Raw genomic sequence first — 22851 nt, 5'->3', positions numbered from 1 at the left:
ACTTGGAGTAGGGACAGTTAATGCTTAAAAAGACCTTGGCAAAAAAGCAAGATACCTTGGCAAGAGCAGCCAGTCCAGAGGCAGGCTCTGGGTGTCCCATGTTAGATTTGGTTGAGCCAATCAGAAGGGGATCCCTCTGTGATTGACAGAATACACTGACAATGCCATTCACTTCCTGAGGATCTCCAACCTGTGAACATAAAGCATTATTTTCATTATCCACTTAACAGCAAGAAACACTTAAAGGTAAGCTATTTCTATTGCACAATGAAGGATATTCCAATATAAATCAGAGTTTGGTTATATTCTGAATATTTATGCATCATGTACACATGTTAACCCAACTGCCATAACCAAATTAAGCCAATATTCTAATTTCTAGAAATCCGGATACAGTTGGCATTGGCCTGTAGCAATCTGAATTGTTTATATAAACTCCTTATTCAGAATATCCAGAAATATAAGAAACACGTTTTTGGAGTGAAGAGAAGACAGATTTTCACAAACATAGATTGTGAAAAAGTGTATAAAATCAATATACAGACAGACAAAAGCACCATAAAGATCTCATAGTCTATATTTAGACCTAACCAGACTATAGACCTTACTTGTAAAACAATTTGCATTTGAGTGTTTATTGTATATCAGGTCATAATTACAGTTTTTTTTTTTTTTTTGCGACCATAATCAACAAAGCCGTTACCATTGCAATTTTTTATTTTGACTGACCTTAGTACCGGTGCCGTGGGCCTCAACGTACTCCACCTGCTCTGGTGAGATGTTGGCATCCTGGTAAAGGGAACGGACAAGGCGCTGCTGCATCTCACCTGATGGGAACGTTACACCTGGGGGAAAGAGAAGTCACATCACATTCCACAATCTGTAGAGATGTATAGGTAGCAGTTATGACTTCACAAGCAGTTGAATCCTTAAGATGCCATTCTGGAACACATGTGAGCTGGAGCATGGACAATTTGTTCCTCTATATAATGGAGCACATGCCACATGGGTCCAATATTATTTTGTACTTATGCCAAAGAATGTAAACAGCCCATCTCCCTTTAGTAAGTGAAGTGTTATTTTTAAGTAAAGTGTGACTGGGGAAGAGGGCAGCATGTGTTTTACTGTAGATTTGAAAAGCCCAGTCTCACAACCAATCTGACCTTCTCTTCACACAAAAATCAACACCTCTTGCGACCCCACTCCTCCCCCTCCTGCTACTCAACCTGCAGTTAGGACCTGTGAACAGGATGTGTGCCGGGTTTTCTGGAAACAGAAGACAAAAAAATCATCAGGTCCCGATTGCGTTTCACTCGTCTGTTTAAAAGCCTGTGATGACCAGCTGGCCCCCATCTTCACACAGATCTTCAACAGATCACTAGAGCAGTGTGAAGTTCCCTGCTGCTTCAAAAGCTCCACCATCATCCCCAATCCAAAGAAACCCAAGATCAAAGGACTTATTGACTACAGACCTGCCGCTCTGACGTCTGTGGTCATGAAGTCATTTGAGAGACTGGTGTTGGCCCACCTGAAGGACATCAGTGGACTCTTTCTAGATCCCCTTCAATTTGATTATCGAGCAAACAGGTCTGTGGATGATGCAGTCAACATGGGATTGCATCATATCTTGCAACATCTGGACAGACCGGAGACATATGCAAGGATCCTTTTTGTGGACTTCTGTTTGGCTTTCAACACCATTATCCCAGCTATTCTCCAGACTAAATTAAACCAACTCTCTGTTCCCACCTCTATCTGTCAGTGAATCACCAGCTTTCTGACGGACAGGCAGCAGCTAATGAGACAGGGGAAATGTACTTCCAGAACCTGTACAATCAGCATTGGTGCCCCCCAGGGATGTGTGCTCTCCCCACTACTCTTTTCCCTGTATACCAACGACTGCATCGCCAAGGACCCCTCTGTCAAGCTCCTGAAGTTTGCATACAACACTATAGTCATCGGCCTCATCCAAGGTGCCGATAAGTCTGCATACCGATGGGAGGTTGAACAGCTGGCTATCTGGTGCAGCCAAACAACCTCGAGCTGAACATGCTCAAAGCAGTGGAGATGAATGTGGAATTCAGGAGTAACACCCCAGCATTACACTCCGCCGACTGCTGATACAGTTCTACTCAGCAGTCATTGAATCTGTACTCTGCACTTCAATAACTATCTGGTTTGGTTCAGCTACCAAATCGGACATCAGAAGAACAGTTCGGACTGCTGAGCGGATTATTGGTTCTCCCCTTCCCACCATCTAAGACCTGTACACATCCAGAGTGAGGAAAAGGGCTGGAAAAATCACCCTGGACCCCACTTACCCAGCCCACTACCTCTTTGAACTGTTGCTCTCTGGCTGGCGCTACAGCACACTGAGCACCAGAACAGCCAGGCACAGGAACAGCTTTTTCCCTTAGGCCATCCATCTCTTGAACAGTTAAAACTGCCCCATTAAGCAATAATTATGTGCAATAACAAGCTTAGTCAATTATATCTATTTAACATATCCTACCTTTTCTGCACATTACATTCCCTTGCACGATCTGTATATAACAGACTGTATTTGTATATACGTATATTTTTGTGTCTTATTGTATATTTTTATATAAACTTTATTTTCAATTCACTTATTTTTATTCTTTTTTTTATAATTTTTTTTAACCCCTTTTCTCCCAATTTGGAATGCCCAATTCCCACTACTTAGTAGGTCCTCATGTTGTGGTGGTTACTCACCTCAGTCCGGGTGGCGGAGGACAAGTCTCAGTTGCCTCCGCTTTGGAGACCGTCAATCCGCGCATCTTATCACGTGGCTCACTGTGCATAACATTGTGGAGAGTCAAAGCATGTGGAGGCTCATGCTACTCTCTGCAATCCACGCACAACTCACCACGCACCCCATTGAGGGTGAGAACCCCTAATCACGACCACGAGGAGGTTACCCCATATGACTCTACCCTCCCTAGCAACCAGGCCAATTTGGTTGCTTAGGAGATCTGGCTGGAGTCACTCAGCACACCTTGGATTCGAACTCACGACTCCAGGGCTGGTAGTCAGCATCAGTACTCGCCGAGCTATGCAGGCCCCCACTTATTTTTATTCTTTATTCTATTTTTTATTATTTCTGTCATGTTGCTGTATTGTTTGTGCACTGAAAGCTTCTGTTACCAAGTCAAATTCCTTGTATGTGTAAGAATACTTGGCAATAAAGCTCATTCTGATCATGTAATGTGCCAGCCAGTGTAAAAATAATGCCATGCTTCAGAGAGCCTAACCTGAGCAGATAAACGAGGTTTAACATGAGCTGACATTGCTCAAACTGGGGGATTTCATGTGTGTGAGAGGAAAGTGTGTTTGTTGGGTGCACCTTGTTCTTTGTAGCCATCTGTGTTATTGCCTGCATTGAGAACAGTAGCATAGATTCTTTTTGCCATTGACTTCTTGGTCAAGAGAACTGCGACGCAAGCCTCGGAGCGACAGTAACCATTTCCTATAAAGTAAAACAAGATAAAAATAAGCATACTTTAAAACCTCCATTTATTAAAAGTTGTGCAAATCAGGAACTACAGGCTACGTTCAGAATAGTATGCATTTCTGCAGTATATAGTATGTATACTATGTGCCGTGTGCACATGTGGTCGACTTGACCTTGCATTTACAGTGTGACTGAGATACAAAATTGGATAAAAATTATTTTAACAAAACCTTTATTTCTAAAATGATGCAAATAACTGGACACCACTCACTAAATTAAACATGCAATGTAATGAGATCATGTGACAATTATAGCCAGTTCAAGGTAGATTACTTCAGAATTGCAATCTGGTATGGAATTCAAATATATTTTTAGGTAATCTAATCTGATTATTTTTGGATTATCTCTGACCTGACTCTTGTTTAATTTGATGTCAAATGCATTGAAGTAGGATAATCTATACTATTTTAATATTATGTTGCTTAAATGCATTTAAAAAAAAAAACTTCCAGACTTCCAGAACCAGTAATTTAGTGAAGGTCACTGGACATAATGTAGACATTATATTTCACAGCTATACTATACATTGGCAGTGTTTAGTCATTTAAATAATTACTTGTCATGAGAAGTCATAATGTATATCAGTGGTAGGCTGATTTAGAATGAATTAATTTAGAAGAATTTGGGGGTTAATAAATTATGAACAATTTACTGCTGTTTCCTGATTAATATGTAATCATGTAATCCATCAAAAAGTACAGCAACAGTACTCTGATTACAAGTATTTTAATATGTAATTTAGTCTAATTACAAGAGCTTTATTTTTGTAATCTGATTACATAATCCAGACTACATGTAATACAATAATACCCAGCACTAAATGTAGCATACTACTGCTTAAAATGTTTAGTGTTGTGTCAGTGTCAGAAATTTACTTTTCTATAGAGGCAGTAACTGCCCACTGGATTTGATTTTCAGTGGCATTTTCTACTTTTATGAGAGCATATTTTATTCTTAACATAAATTCCATTTCAAATGCAACAATTTAATGAATTAATTTACATTTATTTGTCCTTTATTTAACCAGGAAATAATACTCACTGAGATTAAGAATCTCTTTTACAGAAGTGTCCTGGCCAAGACTTTACATAGAACTTCATTTAAAAAATAATTAGACTGAGACTATATTACCTCATACCAATAAAATTAAAATCAACATCAACTCATTTTTTATGCCATAATATGTGCAACTAGGCCCAGAATAGATTAAAAATATAATCAGATGTTACCAATAAAAACTAAGCTTTTTTTTTTTTTTGCCCTCATATTTAGAATTTGTCACTTTGTGGCATTTTTGCCCTGAGCCCTCTTTAATTTCTCACACTGTTTTATACTGCTGCTGTATGCTAGTATTCCATTCCAAACATTGTTAAAGATTTAAGAATTTAGACGGCCATATTGTAGTCATGCCAATGAGTAACATTTATAGACATGGATTCCTTTGAAACCTTCTAGAGAAAAAGTTGCAGAACAAGAAATGGACAAATTACAGTGATTCTGTATATACGTCATCACACCTGAGGCATCAAATGATTTGCAGGTTCCTTCAGGACTGAGCATGCCTAGTTTCATGAACTGCACTGAGGTGTTGGGCTTGAGCAGCAGGTTGACTCCACCCACAAGTGCTGCATCACATTGGCCATGGCGAATAGCATTGAAGGCGTTTTCCAGAGCCAACAGACTAGAAGAACATGCTGTGTCAATGGCTGTGCTGGGACCTTATGAAAACACGTACACAGTAGTGAATATTTGGTAAACATCAAATACAACTAGTTAAAGGCTGACTTTACTGATTTCCCTCTGATTTTCATTTTCTTTTTTTCCCCCACAAAATAAGTGATGTCATAATGTAAAATTTCAACTGGTTACCTTGGTCTAAAAGCATGTGTGGTATGAGTCAACTATCTGTGTCATGATTGTATAAATAGTCACAAATTCAAATCACCTTTCATCACACCATATAAAAAAAATGACCACACAATAATTCCAAACAAAAGTAAATGAGACGATGTAACTGTTCAAAAAGGTCACAATGTTTGCATACCATTGAAATCAAAGTAGTAAGACAAGCGGTTGGAAAACATGGCGCGCTGGCAGCCAGTCATGCTGTAACCCAGCAGCTCCTCTGGGTCTTTACTGAAGGCTTCTCCTGCCTCTGAGCCACTTACACCAATGTAGACACCAGTCTTACTGCCACGCATGGACACTGGATTTATGCCTGCAAGGAAGAATCAACATGCTAATCATCAACACGCAGCAAATAAAATCACTGAAAATAATGAGTTTCTAAGACAAAATATAACCCTATATCTACTAAACATTAAGACATTGCTTATGTTCTTTAGCACTAGAGAATAATTCTTTCCTCTTATATCATATAACAAAACTTGCTTGAAAATAACAATTACATTTGTTCATTTGGCAGACGCATTTACCCAACAGTACGTTCACAAGGTGTACATTATATTCACATATGTTTCCTGGGAATCAAATCCATGGCCTTGGCATTGCAAGCACCATGCGTTACCAGTTAAGCTACACTCTGCCAAAAATAAAATAAAGTTTCTAGTAAAAATCCAGTTTTCCAATTTCAGACTTTTTGTTTTCTAGTAAAAATATTTCTAGTAAATCCCTAAAACAAGATAAATTTACTTGAGATATGAAAGATAATGATTTAATAGAATCTATTTTTCTATCTATCAAATACAGGTAGATATAATATAAAAAATTTTCACCATTGGCAAATTGTTTTTTTCACATATATATATATATATATATATATATATATATATATATATATATATATAAATAAAAGACTTTTGCACACAGTTTTTCTAAGTAAACCTTAATGGTATAAAACTAAGTAAACTCTACTTAACTTTATGATACAATATTGATTAAAGTGGGTGAGTAAATTTAATAACTTAGAAATATGATATACATGGTGCTTGAATAAACATAGTTAAATTTAAATAAATATCTTATAACATGTCACGTTTTGAATTTTCCTTACAAACAGTTTTAATCATATACCACATGACATATAGCAACCTCCCACAGAAAACTTAATGCATGCTATGTAGTCTATGAGACATCAACCTGCAATACTGCTAATAGAACAAGAATCAGAGCATGCAGACATCAATACTTGGTACACAAAACACCATGACGGTGACAATCAACAGATACTTTTTTGATCAGGAACAGGTAATTTTGAGTAGAAAATGAACTCAAGGCTGTTCAAAACAAGTTACCAAATGTGACAGCAAAATTAATAATAAAAACGACGTTAATAAACTTGCAAACTGTGAAACCATGCAAGCCCATTAACTATTTAAGCCCAGTGCATGCTGGGAACACCAGCTTTCGAAAAGTTACGTAAAACTTTTTTATTTTATTTACCAGTGAAATTTATTCAAATTAGCAAATAAATATGACAAGGTTTTCTATTTTAGGATTAATAACACATTGTAAAAATAAACCATCACAAGTAATATTTACTTATAAGCTAGAGTATTAATTTTGACATGTTTGAATGTAGAATTTACTCTACATTTCAAGTTCATGCTTTAACTAACTTATTCAATGTAGAAAGTACTTAATCTTTTCTGCTATATTTACTACACCACAAAATCATTTTTTTCCCAGTGTTTATGGTTAAAAACAAGAAAAAACTATTTGCTAATGGGGTAAGAAAAATAAACTTAATTCAAGATATTTTCTCTGAAAACAAGTATTATTATCTTGTAAGACATATTTGCTTTAATAAAATCTTTAGATTGTTTTTTTTTTTTTTTTCAGGAAAAATAGGCAACCAGATTTAGTGGTTTTCTTTTTTAGCTGATACTTACCTCCATCGACGATAGCCTCGTACGATATCTCTAGCATAAGCCTTAGTTGGGGGTCCATGGTGTGGGCCTGTTTGGGATGCACACCAAAGAAGGCTGCATCAAATCTGTCAATTTCCTTTAGTTTTCCATTTCTTCGTGGAAGGCCATACAGACCTAGGGTTTTAAAAGAAATTTGCAGCTTGGTTATAAGGGCCTTTGAATTGAAGGAGAATCAAAAGCATTCTCAACTCATTGCTCTAAGCCTGCTGATGGTTATGACTGCAAGTATTAGTTTGGTGCCAACAGAGAGAAGAGAGACAGGCCCTTCATAAGCCAGTCCCAAAGCCAGACGGACAGGGCAACAGAGCAGAAGCCAGGTAGGCAAGGAGACCAGCATATGAAAGACACTACATACCAAATGCAGACCCACCATTAAATAAGAGACAATTATGCAAATTAAGTACATGTTTCAAAATGTGAAAAGGAATATCCAGGTTCAGTACAAGTTAAGCTCAACTGACAGCATTTGTGGCATAATGTTGATTACCACAAAAAATAATTTCAAATCCCTCCTTTTCTTGAAAAAAAGCAAAAATCGAGGTTACAGTGAGGCACTTACAATGGAAGGCCAATTTTTGAGTGTTTAAAAGGCAGGGATGTGTAGCTTATCATTTTATAAAATCACTTACAGTACTTCTGTTAAAACTCGTATAATTTGAGCTGTAAAATTGTTTAAATCGCCAGTTTTCAGTCATTTAATATTTATAAAATTGGCTATAACTTTACTCATAAAAGGTTAGAAAGCGATTTTATCACACTAAAATCATGTTAACATGCATATTGTTTTTATGCCGTCTGGCTATATTTTTGAAACAGTGACTATTTTAGTGTTTACGGATTGTCTCATTCACTTCTATTGTAAGTGCCTCACTGGAACCCAAATTTTTGAAAAAAACATTTAAAGAAAAGGAGGGTGTGGTAGTGGGTTGTGGTCGAGCTCCGGCTTGTGAATGGAGAGCGAGATCGGGAGATGAGAATGGTGAGATCGGAAGATGAGAAGGGTAAGGATCATCACCTGTCAATGATTGTCTCTAACAGCTGTTTGTCATTGCAATGATAGTGGAGTTAACAGCGGTTTGCTGGCACTGCGGGGAGCCTGGGAATTTCCAGGACCAATGCCCGCTGATGGAGATGGGGACCTTGATCCAGCTCCCCGATGTGCCACAAGCTGCCCCTGATCGAGCTGGGATGTACTGCATACCTGTGAGTATCGGGAGTATCACTGACCTCCATCCATCAATGCCTGGTTTAAGACAAGGCTTTGGGTGCAAGTCACAAGGTGAAGGTGTGTGTATGGGGATATCCATAATTATCCGGTAGATGTCTTCAGCCAGACATCGCACTCTCATATCTGTATTTCTCTATTATAAATGATCGGTTGTATCGAGTGACACAGGATGCTCAGACAAAAGAGGATACAACCCTGTTGTTGATACTGAAGAGCCGTCGGGATATGTTATTCCAGATGGCTCATCATAATCCAATGGCGGGTCACTTAGGGCGAGAAAAAACACTAAACCGTCTAATGGCCCATTTTTATTGGCCGGGCATTCACGGGGATGCTCGAAGGTGGTGTGCGGCATGCCGTGCATGTCAGCTGGTGAATCCACCGACCATCCCAAGAGCCCCATGGTGCCCACTCACTTTGATCGAGAATTGGTATGGACCTCGTCGGGCCATTAGAGTGGATGGCACATGGACATCGCTTTGTGTTGGTTCTGGTGGATTACGCAACGTGATATCCAGAAGCAGTGCCTTTGTGCAACATTTCAGCACGTAGTGCAGAATCCTCTCTCAAGTGGGGATTCCGAAAGAAATCCTCACTGATCAGGGCACTACTTTCATGTCACGTACACTACGCGAGCTGTACGAATTATTGGGCATTAAATCGATTCGGACATGCGTGTACCACCCCCAAATGGACGGCTTGGTCGAATGGTTTAATCAAACCCTGAAAAACATGATTCAGAAGTTTGTGCACAAAGATACCTGTAATTGGGATAAGTGGGTTGAACCCCTATTATTCAGAGTTCGAGAGGTCCCACAAGCCTAAACAGGGTTCTCACCATTTACATTTTTGTATAGGCGTAAGCCTCGTGGTGTCTTAGATGTTATGAGGGAAAACTGGGACGAGGGACCTTCAAACAGCAAAAATGAAATTCAATACGTTCTTGACCTGAGAGCAAAACTCCACACACTGGGGCAATTAACACAGGAGAATTTGCTACAGGCTCAAGAACATCAGTCCCGGCTGTATAACAGGGGACCTCGGCTACAGGAATTTACACAGGGAGATAAAGTCCTTGTCAGCTGTCAATTATAATTACTCGCAAAGTGGCAAGGGCCCTTTGAGGTTACACGGTGAGTCAGGGAAATCGATTATAAGGTTAAACGAACGGGCGGAGCACGGCAAATTTACCACCTCTTAAAACCGTGGAGGGAGGTGGTCCCCGTGTCTTTGGCGATGGTGGTTCCGGAGAGGGAGGAGCTCGGGCCAGAGGTGAATGTAAAAGCCAATCAAGGCGCCCCGATCACTTGCGGAGACCACCTCTCACCGTCGCAAATCATGGATGTGGACCGGTTGCAAAGAAAATTCTCTGTTCTCGCCCCTTCCCGGTCGTACGTACCTCATAGAATTCCATATTGAAACAAACCCAGGGGTAGTGGTACACAGTCATCCCTACTGATTATCCGAACACAAAAAAAGGTTGTCTGGTAAAAATTAAAAGCCATGCTCAATATCGGGGTAACAGAAGTATCCCACAATGATTGGGCCAGCCCAGTGGTGCTGGTTCTGAAGAGCGATGGCTCGTCCAGTTCTGTGTGGATTATAGAAAGGTCAACGTGGTGTCTAAATTTGATGCGTATCCAATGCCTCGTATTGACGAACTGCTCAATCGGTTGGGCGTGGCTTGTTTTTATTTGACACTGGATTTGACAAAGGGATATTGGCAGATCCCCTTAACACCAATGTCCCGTGAGAAAACGGCCTTCTCCACACAGTTTGGCTTCCACCAATTCATGACCCTTCCGTTCGGTTTGTTTGGGGCCTCAGCTAAGTTTTAGCGCCTTATGGATCGAGTCCTCAGACCGCACTCTGCGTACGCCACTGCCTATCTGGATGACATCATTACATACAATAATTATTGGCAGCAGCACATGCAGAATCTGAGGCAGGTTCTAAGGTCGCTGCGGCAGGCGAGACTCACGGCAAACCCAAAGTAGTAAGCAATTGGACGGGTGGAGGTACGGTATCTGGGGCTCCACTTGGGTCAAGGGCAGGTGCGTCCCCAAATTGATAAGACCGCAGCGATTGCAGCCTGTCCAAGAACCAAGACCAAAAAGGAGGTGAGACAGTTCATGGGGCTGGCTGGCTGGGAGCCCCAGACCCAGTCCAGTGGATGAAGCCATGCCAACAGGCTTTTATGCAGGTGAAAGCTGTGATTTGTGGCGGGCCATTGTTACATGCTCCTGATTTCTCTCTCCTTTTTGTTTTACAGACCGACACATCGGAAAGAGGGTTGGGAGCCGTGTTGTCCCAGTAGGTTGAGGGGGAGGAGCGCCCAGTGCTGCACATCAGTCGGAAGCTCTCGGTGAGAGAGGTGAGGTACAGCAGTGGGTATGTGGTAGTGGGGGCGTGGACGAGCTCCGGCTTGTGAATGAAGAGTGAGATCGGGAGATGAGAATGGAAAGGATCACCACCTGTCAATGATTGTCTCCAACAGCTGTTTGTCACTGCAGTGAGAGTGGAGACGGATTTAAAAGCGAGCCAGACCCCAGTAGAGGGAGCCCCAAACACACCCTCTGAGCCTGTGTGGCATGAGAGTGTTGTGAGAGTGTTTTTGTTCCGATTAGTAAATAAACATACCATTCTGAGTTGAAGTTCACCGTTCCCGATTCCTCCTTTCTCACCCTAAGAACCCAATTCATTTACAGAGGGTCAAGTCAAAATTAATCAATATTATTCCACAAATGCTGTCGATTGAGCTAAACTTGTATTGAACCCGGAATATTCCTTAAAGTAAAAAAAGTTTGGGCAGGAGCAGGATGCATCTAAGGGCTTATCCCCTTTAAAAAAAACAGCCAATAGGTTGTAATAATACAATACAATAATTACATCACTGCTACTTGCTAGTCAGTTCCAGGTGGAATTAGGGGAAGGGACATTCTCTTTCTAGAAAGCATTTGATGGGACAAAAATCTGTGTAGTGCAAGATTAGTCAATATTTTTGGTCCATTATACCAGAAGAATAAGACCTATGAATATCTGCTAAAGGTTAATTTTTTAAACTTTTACAATAGAGCAGAATATAGAGGCTTCAAAGCTAAAAGTCATTCAAATGTTTCTTTTTCTTTTATTTCAACTGATTAAAAGCAATTTGCTAAACTGATTTGAACTAAGACATTTTAATATTAGCATACCTGGTTTCCACCGCCTGTCATCTTCTGTGACCATGTCCACTCCATTAAAAAGGTTCTGCCAAAATTCTTCCAAATTGTTAGACTCAGGAAAGCGGCCTGAAATTCCGGCAATAACAATGTCCTCCATGTCTGGCTCTGTTCTTTTATTCTATGGAAGAATGTCAGAAAATTAAAGAAGCGGTCAGTCAATGAACAGCAAAAAAAGTGTGAATGCGACAGAGTGTGATTCATTTGAAACTAACAGTCTGTGTCTTGGGGTCACCGAGTTGATGCAATATTAGAAATGGGTGGGACAGCATTCTCAAGGAGGCGTGGCCAGAAGGGCCATACATTATTGTTCCTCATTTTAGGGTCAGAGCACACACTATCGCCTGCCAGAGAACCAGTATTAAAGCGACAGCATGGATGGGATTCCTGTTCACTCAATACAATGAAGAACCGGTCACAAGTACAAAGTGTCCCTCTGTTCCATTTAACTTGGAAAAAAGGGAGGGTGCATTTTAATTTGATGGACAAAAGAAGTGCCAAGAAATCTACTCACTAACTGCAAAGTTTGTAGCATCGCCAAACACATATGATGTCTGACTTATTTTAAATTTTTTCATTGTTTCAAGCAAGCACCCTCACTAAAACCAGGTTGATTTAATCTGTACAGAATTTATTTGAATTCTTTACAATATTATATAAAAATTCTAAAAGTATTATACAAACATTCTGTTCATAAATCATAATATATTTTTCTGTAATGGTGCGAAAAATCTCAGAGTACCATGTAAACCAGTAAACATGCATTACATAACAGCTAGTTCATTAAAACCTTTCATAACATGATTGGGTTGTAAAATACATTATTAAATGGTTCTCTGGAATACTTGGTCCTGATTGGGTAACCACTGCATTTGTATGTGTAACATTTGTTTTATATTATTTTTTGCATAATGGCTGAATAACTGTCCGTTGTCCCAGGCAATCAATTTCTTAACTGTGCTACTTTCATGTCTCCTGTAGCAATCTGAGATCTCTTCATCTTAAATCAATATGGCCGAGATTCAATGGGGCAACCCTATTTGAGTAGTCAGTGGTAGGGCTATTATGTCCATTTATATACCTACAGTATTTATAAGGCAAGTAGCCATATAAAAAGTGGGATAATGCACAGTTAGCAGCTTCATGCCAGAATTTACTTTGCAATTATGACCATCTTACTGTACATTCAGGTCACTAAAATCCATGGTGCCCAACAACATTTTTGTAGGGTCCCCCTCTCCCCTAGGTCCAACGAGTAGGCTATAACATAGAGGACTTTAATGGACTCCTCGTCACAGGACCCACACCTTACTTGGTGAACAGTAGCACTAAAAGTAGGGCAGATTAAATTATGCATCATAAATCAATAAACATAATTAGGGTCATCAAAATAAAGGACAATTATAAGGCAAGCCTATACTAATACAATATATTTTATCAGATGGCTAAAACACCCAAATTTTAAGTTCATAGCTTGATCCTTTTACTGTACCTAATGATTCATGTGTGGGCCTAAACATTTGTCTGAGTGTAGTTAGTTGGTATTGAGCCATAAAGTGTATGTTAAAGTAATATTAAGAGAACTGGGAAAGTTATATTCAGAGAAAAAGGAAACTTCCCAGAGTTACAGAAGGATAAACAAATTTGGACAGATAAGTCTAAGGGCTTAGTGATCTTGGTTACCATAGTGACAACCGGAAGGAGATATCCTTGCCAGGTGGGTGCTCGCATACAACAGCTTGTCTGTGAATGTGCATATGTGCATGTGTGTGAGTCATCTAAAGAACTGTCACAGTGTTGTTTAATTCATTCGTACAATATAGACCAATACAGACTAACAATACAGACCAGATTCTAGTTGAATCTCTCAAGGAAACTGTTGATTGGCATGTCCTTCTTGAAAAAGAGACCGCAAAAGTACTGAACATACTCAAGTAGTCAGAACTATGTACAGTAGCCACCTGGATAGCCACCCTTTTAAGTGAATCCTACTATATTATATTGGTTAATGTTACAGTAATAATAGAAGCATATTACTATTCTGACATCTTAACACTCAAACCACAACTCTATGCTTGGCAAAAAGTATATTGATAAAGTCAGTAAACAGATTTCTAAGGGGACTGAGTGTAATCTACCTGACCCAGTTCTAATGCAGCCAAAGTGTTACTGATGTAGCTGGCCGCTTGCCTCATTACAGCTCCGATTAACAAGCTCACATTGTACAGTGGTGTCATCAAATGATGACAGTATTACAACCTTGAAAACATCAGGCACACTCATGCTTTGCTTAGACAATGTGATAAACCAAAACTAAACCATAATCAAGATACTAACAGGGCAGTTTTCTAGATCCTAATCGGTTAGCATGCTAATTGTTTAGCATGTTAACTAACGCTTTTGCATGCTCATTTATCATGTCTCTTTGCATTGTTGAGCATTCTGTCAACTGAGTGGCCCAGTGGTTAAAGCATTGGACTATGGTGCAAAAGACTGAGTTCGAGTCCAGCAAAAAACAGTTTTAAAAATTGTACATCTGTTGACCTTCTGTTGAGTCTTCATGTTGTGCTTACTTCAATGTAGGCCATACTTTACTGCATAATTCCTGCTTTAATTCAAAACTACTAGTTATGTCAATTTATTTTTATTTGTAAAGCACTTTTCAAAACACATTGTTAAAGCAGCTCGCTTCAAAACAAAAATTATGCTTTATTGTCTTAAAGTCTTAATTGTGCGGTTTAAATTAATAACGCGATTGAAAATCATGCCTTAAAAAGGCCCACAGTAAGCAAGCCAAAGACGAATATGGAATTTTGTGCTCATTGCCACAAGATGTTAGTTTATGGAGAAAAATAACCTTAGGAGAAACCAGGCTCTGCTGGGGGAGCCAGTTCCTCTTTGGCTGAAAGCTTTAACAATATTTTCTCAGCAATCGTTATGTACTCTAAACTTGGAATGTCTGTTGGTGTCAGTCAGACTTGTTGATTGTGTGGCGCAATGGTTATAGCTCTGGACTACAAATCCAAAGATTGTGAGTTTGAGTCCAAAAAAAGGTTTTAAAATTGTACCTTTTCATTTGTAAAAGCATCTGCTAAATGAATAAATGTACTACTGTTGACCTTTGAGTCTTCATGTTTTGCTTAATAAAATGTAGGCCTTACTTCACTGCGTAATTCCTGCTTCAATTCGAACCACTTAGACATAAAAAAAAATTCTCAGCAACAATTTTGTATTCTTTTTGTGATTAAAATGTTTTATTGATTCATTCATTAAACAAAGTAAAGCAAAACATGTATACACAGAATCAATATTTAACCCCCACTACTAAATCTTGAATTGCATAAGGCGCACCCTTGCATCTCTAGATGCAGACTTGACGTTTTTTAGAATCCTAGCCCACACTCCCATCTTTCTTCCATAATCTCTTGATAGAAGTTAAAGCTCCATCCCCAGACTCTGAATTAACAGGGAGTAATACACTGATGCCTCATGACCTTTTCTAAAAGCAGTAATCACCACTCCCACAGTGTCTGCCGCTTTAGGGGGGTGTATGCTACTCCCACAAATAGTAAAGAGCAGGTGGCGCAGCAGTAAATACCTAAAAAAACTGAGATCTGGGAATCCCAAAATGTTGAACCAAATTTTCAAAGGATCTCAACACTCCACTCTCATATAGGTCACCGAGTGCAGTAACCCCCCTCACAATCCACTCTGACCAGCATAAAGGGGACTTATTAATACATAATTTTGGGTTCAGCCATATGCTCGAGGCAACATTTAAATAAATGTCTGAATTAAACACTTTGGACACTTTTGCCCATACCGAGTGCAAATGCGAGATAACGAGGTGTAACTTAACTTCTCCGGTTAGTTTGATAGAAAGGATCTGCATTGGTGAAATAGGGACAAGACCTTCCCATTCAATACAAAACCAGGGAGGGGCTCTCTCAGGTGGAAGCGACCAATTAGCCAAATGTCTGAGACCGAATGCATAATAATAAAAAAAAATCTTGGGTAGGCCTAGCCCACCTTTGTCAATCGGCCTATGCAGCATACTGAAATGTAATCTGGGACGTTTACCATTCCAAATGAAGGACTTCGCTATGCTATCAAATTACTTGAAATAAGAGAAGGGGACATCTATAGGGAGAGACTGTAGCAGGTAGCTGAATTTTGGAATACAATTCATTTTAATAACATTAACCTTCCGAATCATAGATAAATGTAATGAAGCCCACATCGCTCAAAAACCTTTTTATTAAAGGGTCAAAATTAACACTAAATAAATCACACATATTTGCTGGGAATAAAATACCCAAATACTTAATGCCCTGTTAGGGCCACTGGAAGGCGCCTGGCTTAAAAGCCGTTACCGGGCAGTACGCTGTCAGAGCCAAAACTTCGGATTTAGATTAACTCTGTATCCCGAGAACTTAGAAAAAGGAATTAATGCGGACTACCACCCCTGGAGTCACGAGTTCGAATCTAGGGCATGCTGAGTGACTCCAGCCAGGTCTCCAAAGCAACCAAATTGGCCTGGTTGCTAGGGAGGGTAGATTCACATGGGGTAACCTCCTCGTGGTCGCTATAATGTGGTTCTCGCTCTCTGTAGGGCGCGTGGCGAGTTGTGCATGGATGCCGTGGAGAATAGCATGAAGCCTCCACGCACGCTATATCTCCGCGGTAACGCGCTCAACAAGCCACGTAATAAGATGCGCAGATTGACGGTCTCAGATATGGAGGCAACTGAGACCTGTCCTCCGCCACCAAGATTGAGGCGAGTCACTACGCCACCACGAGGACTTAGAGGCAAGGCATAGATCTAGTATGGTCAGAGGCGAATAATAAAATATCATCTGTTTAAAGCAAAAGCATATGCGCCATACCTCCCGCCACTACCCCTGGAAAATCATCAATATTTTAACGTCTAGCTGGATCAGGGAACTTGGACGGTAACTCGCTTTTGTCCTTTTTAAGAATCAGACTGATCCGGGCTTGCGTCATGGTTGGCGGAAGCTTTCCATTCTTTAATGATTCTGTATGAACTTCTAGAAAAAGTGGAGCCAATTCTGTATCATAAGATCTAAAAAACTCAGTGGCAAAGCCATCTGGCCCCGGAGCCTTGCCTGTAGGCAAAGCCTTAATTACCTCGCAAAGCTCCTCCAAGTTTATCTCAGAATCAGGAAACTTTTTTTTGCTCAGGTATCAGTTTAGGAAGTTCTAAAGGTTCCACAAAGTTTCAAATATCCTCATCAGTAGACAAAGACGTGGAACTATAGAGATCAAGATGGAATTCTTTAAAAGCATTATTAATATCAATGGCTGAGGTAAATATTTCACCACCAGCCGATTTCACTGAGGGAATGGAAGAAAAAGACTCTTTTATATATCTAGCCAGATGTTTTCCTGCCTTGTCCCCCGACTCAAAGTATGACTGTCTTGCCCTGAATAGCCAAAACTCCACCTTACGTGACAAAATAGTATTATATCTGTATTTCAATCGGGGCCATCAGACAACATTCTGCGCTTCAGCTCTGCCTCGGCACTTTTAACATTCCCTTCCAACTCCACAAGTTCTTGTGTTTTGGATTTTTTGGTGAATGAGGCATACTGTATGATCCGGCCCCTAAGAACCGCTTTAAGTGCCTCCTAAGCCACGCCCACAGAGGACACTGAGGACCAGTTGGTCTCCATATAAACATTGATTTCAGTCTTTAACATTTGTTGGAATTCAGGATTTTTAAAAAGGGATACATCAAAGCACCAACTATATGATTTCCTTTTCTCCATATGTGGCAACACCTCTAAACTCACCAGTGCATGATCTGAGACTAAAATGTTTCCAATTGAGCAATTAATAACAGATGAAATGAGGGACTTAGACACTATATATATATATATATATATATTCTAAAATAAATATTATGGACTGATGAAAAAAAATGTATAATCCCTACAAGATGGGTTCAAATGTCTCCAAACCAGCACAAAAAGAAACAAAGGCAGCGCTCAGTTTCCTCGGACAGTCAAATGGATGTTCAGGGAGTCAGTCCATTTGGCTGCAATGTGAGTACCACAAAATAACTTAGTCCATGGACTTTATGAAGGACGTCGTTTGCTGTGGACATGTAAATGTTTTACGGCCATCCTTAGCATCTATTCTCAATTTGAAATTTCGTCTACATGGCAGTGATCGATCGACGCATAAGAGCAAGATCTTCCAAGTCAGCAATGACCTTCGTCAGCACTGCCGACATTTTCAACATTTCTTGCCGAAATTCCCTCATTTCGCCAACCAAATCGACTCCCGGGCTTGCGGCCTGCTGCTAAGGGGCGTCAGCTTGAGCACATAAGTGTCTTTTAATGTCTTCAGAGACCGAGGAGTTTGAATTCTTTGATATATTGTCCTCATAGAACAGTTATGGAACAGAGTGTATCGAATCTCACCAGTTTATGTCATTAAAAGGTATTAAAACTAGCAAAGTGCGCATATCTCGCCATTCACACGTCCGAACCTCGCATAGCGTCACCAAATTTTGAATGTCTCTTTTTTTGGTCACTCAGACTTGTTGATTGTGTGGCGCAGTGATTAAAGCTCAGGACTTTGTTTGGAAACCTGCTTCAACTGGTCTTAATGTTGTGTCTCTGTTGTACCAGAGCTCTTTGCATCGTGCTAAGTGAATGCCAGCAGGGCTTGGCCCCAATCATTGCTGCTTGGGGCTATATTTTTTTTATTTTTTTAAACCTTGGTTTTTGTACTATAGCAGTTTCCTTCAGCATCAAATCACATGCTTATATTCTACTAAAAAGAGAGAAGCCTCATTTTTTCAGGCAACAGGAAGTGGTATAATTCTGTAAATGTACTGTAATAAACCCTTCCGAGATAGCACATGTACATCCCCAATATGTCTAAGATTTTTTCATCCGGAAAGCATCCCAATCTAGTTAACATCTGCTAAATATCTTAATAAGATCAGATTTACAAACATTCTAAATCATAAATGTATCTACTGAATGTCTTATCGGCATCCGAGACACTTATTGATACAGGCCTTATGGATGAATTGCAGAAGAGCAGACAACGTAAAAATATGTCTTCCATATGTAACAACACACATCAAATATACTTTTGGGTGATGTATGTTTACTATCAGGATTTGGTCTTTAGTTTCATGAAAAAAAAAATAATAATAATAATAATAAATTTAGGAACAAAATTAACCGGTTATTGACCGATTACCTGCATTTAAAAGTAACGTTTTCACTTCCATACAATTGAAAGGGACTTCGGTTTCGGTTACATTCTGCAACAAATTTAGTTAATTTTCGATTCACGTTTAGTCCATGAGTCTAAGTGCTGTTTTTCATAAAATGAATTGAAAGAAAACAAGAAGTTTCTAGGGAATGTCTAGGCTGCAAGCCCACTGTGACAAGCCAAGGATGAAAAAGGGTGAGCAAGTCCTGCAATACAAACTAGGCCTACACAAACTGTTAATAATGCATCTCCAATCTGACAGGCCTCAGTGACAAATTGCACAGGTTATATGCCAATCCTCTCATGCAGGGTGGCAAATTCAGCACTGGGTCTATAAGGGCCGCCATTTCTTTTTCTTTTTTACATCTCAGCGTGTTACATTTATGGATGCGTATGTGTTTCTTCTCTGTGTAGCATATGGATATACGCACATGCATATGCACACTACACAGTGAGTGAACAGCTCCCCACAATGGATTAACGAGATGCATCCTGTGCATTTAAATCACCAAAGCATTTTATTGCATAAATACTGCCTCTCTAAATGAATCTGAACTAAAATGTGGTGCAATCTGCACATACTGAACATTGAAAACAAATAGCGTGACCCCGGCATCACGGTGTAGCAATCTTCATCCTTTACGGTCTATCTACTCGATCTACAGCCTCCAGGCAAACGATTATGCTTAACTACATGTGTTTTCACGTCTGTTGTTTTACTTCATTTTGCGATATTTATGTTCAGCGCGTTAAATATTTACTACATCAATAAATGCCAATCGGGTTAAACTATCCAGCACTAACACTGTGAATAATAATACGTGTTTGCTTACCTGGATGTGGGTACAGTTTAACGCAATTGTCGCCGCAGATCCTTTAGGATAGGGTTGACCTAGGCTGTATATCCCTCTTAATTTTGCCGACTCCCGATATGAATGGAGAGTAACAGTGATTACCCCCCTCAGCCAAGCCCTAAAACATTACTCTCGCCCTTCCTAGTCCCTGCGTCTGATTCATTTAAATGTCTGACATCCTCGACGGCCACGCCACATGGGCTGACAGTTTGGCTCTAGAGTGCAGTCCAATGAGAGAGGAGGCTGGGCTGGAGACGCAGCCAGTGATGGGCTGATTTTCTACCGCTGTCGCAGTTCCGTACAGAGAAAAAACGCGTCTGAACAGCCTGGGTTACCAGAGTTCATCAATGGACGATCAAATGCAAAGCAATAGGAAATGTTGCTTTATGGGTCAGATCTGGCAAGTTCAAGTTCAAGGCGACACGGGGTCGTTAGTCTGATATTGGGTAAAGTTTGTATGCAACACTGGGAGAATACTGAATCAACAGTATCGACACTATTTATATTATAGGGTGACTTAAGGTACTTTGATATATTTTGGTTTGTGAACCAAAGAACAGACTACTCATTGTAATTTACACTCAGTGTGAAAAAAATACTGATGCATACTGAACACTGTTTATATTATTGTTTGAGGAACACGTTACAATAAGGTTATATTTGTTGACATTTTAATGAATTAAGGATCATGCTCTAACAATGAACAACATTTTTTAACAGCATTTATACATTTTGATTAAGTTCCAGAACTGCTAAAATCGCTTACAGCACCTTTAATGTTATTATTATTATTATTTTAATTACGAAGTTCATTCTTAGTTCTTGTTAGATCATAATGAATTAATGTTGAAACATTAATACTGTGTTTGTAATTGTAAAAATGTGTATATGTTGAAATTAAAATTAACCAACATTTAAGGTATGGTTCACCCAAAAATGAAAATTCTCTCATCATTTACTCACCCTCACGCCGTACCAGATGTGTATAACTTTCTTTTTTCTGCTGAACACAAACTAAAAGAATATATCAGCTCTGTAGGTCCATACAATGCAAGTGAATAGTGGCCAGAACATTGAAGGTGCAAAAAGCATATAAAGGCAGCTAAAAGTAATCCATATGACTCCAGTGGTTAAATCTATGCCTTCAGAAGGTATATGATGGGTAAGAAACTGATCAATATTTAATCATTGTGCATCAATTAAAAAAAGTTACTCAGAGGTCCTTAGAGGACAAAAATGTCCACTTCAAAAAACTGCCATAATAATGTTATATATTAGTATTATTTTCCACTTTCAATGAGTTAATTTTTTTAACCAACATCAGTCTTGATCATAATTACCAAATATTCATTCATTTTCAGGATTTTAACCCTTTAAATGCCGGTTTGTTTATATAATGCCACTTTTTTTTTTTTTTTTTATCCCCTTTTCTCCCAATTTGGAATGCCCAATTCCCACTAATTAGTAGGTCCTCTTGATGGCGTGGTTACTCACCTCAGTCCGGGTGACACAGAACAATCTCAGTTGCCTCCGCTTCTGAGACCATCAATCCACGCACCTTATCACGTGGCTCGTTGTGCATGACACGCGGAGACTCTGTATGTGGAAGCTCATGCTACTCTCCGTACCCCATTGTGAGTGAGAACCACTAATCACAACCATGAGGTGGTTACCCCATGCGACTCTACCCTCCCTAACAACCGGGCCAATTTGGTTGCTTAGGAGACCTGGCTGGAGTCACTCAGCATGCCCTGGATTTGAACTCGTGACTCCAGGGGTGGTAGTCAGCGTCAATACTTGCTGAGCTACCCAGGCCCCCACTATAATACCACTGTTGATAATTTGAGAGACTGGTGTTGGCCCACCTGAAGGACATCACTGGACCCTTTCTAGATCCCCTTCAATTTGCTTATCAAGCAAACAGGTCTGTGGATGATGCAGTCAACATGGGACTGCATCATATCCTGCAACATCTGGACAGACCAGGGACATATGCAAGGATCCTTTTTGTGGACTTCAGTTTGGCTTTCAACACCATCATCCCAGCTATACTCTGGACTAAATAACACCAACTCTCTGTTCCCACCTCTATCTGTCAGTGGATCACAAGCTTTCTGACATACAGGCAGCAGCTAATGAGACAGGGGAAATTAACTTCCAGCACATGTACAGTCAGCACTGGTGCCACCCAGAGATGTGTGCTCTCCCCACTACTCTTCTCCCTGTATACCAATGACTGCACTGCCAAGGACCCGTCTGTCAAGCTCCTGAAGATTGCAGACGACACTACTGTCATCGGCCTCATCCAAGATGACGATAAGTCTGTACACAGAAGGGCTGGCTCACTGGTGGATTCAAAACTACCTGGAGCTGAACACACTCAAAACAGTGGAGATGATTGTGGACTTGAGGAGGAACACTCCAACACTGACCCCCCTCACCATTCTAAACAGCATTGTGGCAGCAGTGGAGTTATTCAGGTTCCTGGGCACTACCATCTCACAAGACCTGAAGTGGGAGACCCACATTGACTCCATTGTGAAAAAGGCCCAGCAAAGGTTGTACTTCCTTCACCAGCTGAGGAAGTTCAACCTGCCCCAGGCACTGCTGATACAGTTCTACAGTCATTGAGTCTGTCCTCTGCACTTCAATAACTGTCTGGTTTGGTGCAGCTATGAAATCGGATATTAGAAGGACAGTTCGGACTGCTGAGAGGATTATTGGTTGCCCCCTGCCCTCCCCTCAAGAACTATACACTTCCAGAGTGAGGAAAAATGCTGGAAAATTCACTCTGGACCCCACTCACCCTGCCCACTACCTTTTTGAACTGTTGCCTTCTGGCCGACGCTACAGAGCTCTGAGCACCAGAAC

The 22851-nt window shown here is 40.1% G+C and overlaps 1 protein-coding gene across 1 annotated transcript in view; it reads right to left on the bottom strand.

Annotated features, from left to right (window-relative positions):
* Positions 1-20189, bottom strand: part of LOC127423087 (fatty acid synthase-like) — a 47023-nt gene extending 26834 nt beyond the window's left edge. Inside the window, exons 1-8 of the mRNA XM_051667122.1 lie at positions 19960-20189; positions 11845-11992; positions 7384-7536; positions 5577-5750; positions 5050-5250; positions 3365-3487; positions 730-845; positions 56-190 (exon numbers count right to left, since the gene is read on the bottom strand). Of these exons, the coding sequence (XP_051523082.1) occupies positions 56-190; positions 730-845; positions 3365-3487; positions 5050-5250; positions 5577-5750; positions 7384-7536; positions 11845-11971 (1029 nt within the window). The 5' untranslated portion in view covers positions 11972-11992; positions 19960-20189. The remainder of the gene's footprint in view (positions 1-55; positions 191-729; positions 846-3364; positions 3488-5049; positions 5251-5576; positions 5751-7383; positions 7537-11844; positions 11993-19959) is intronic.
* Positions 20190-22851: the final 2662 nt, after the last annotated feature.

The sequence above is a fragment of the Myxocyprinus asiaticus genome, chromosome 32 (genome assembly GCF_019703515.2).
Source record: "Myxocyprinus asiaticus isolate MX2 ecotype Aquarium Trade chromosome 32, UBuf_Myxa_2, whole genome shotgun sequence".
Lineage (NCBI taxonomy): Eukaryota > Metazoa > Chordata > Actinopteri > Cypriniformes > Catostomidae > Myxocyprinus > Myxocyprinus asiaticus.
Note: the sequence above shows the minus strand (reverse complement) of the source record. Positions and strands in the feature narration are given on the sequence as shown.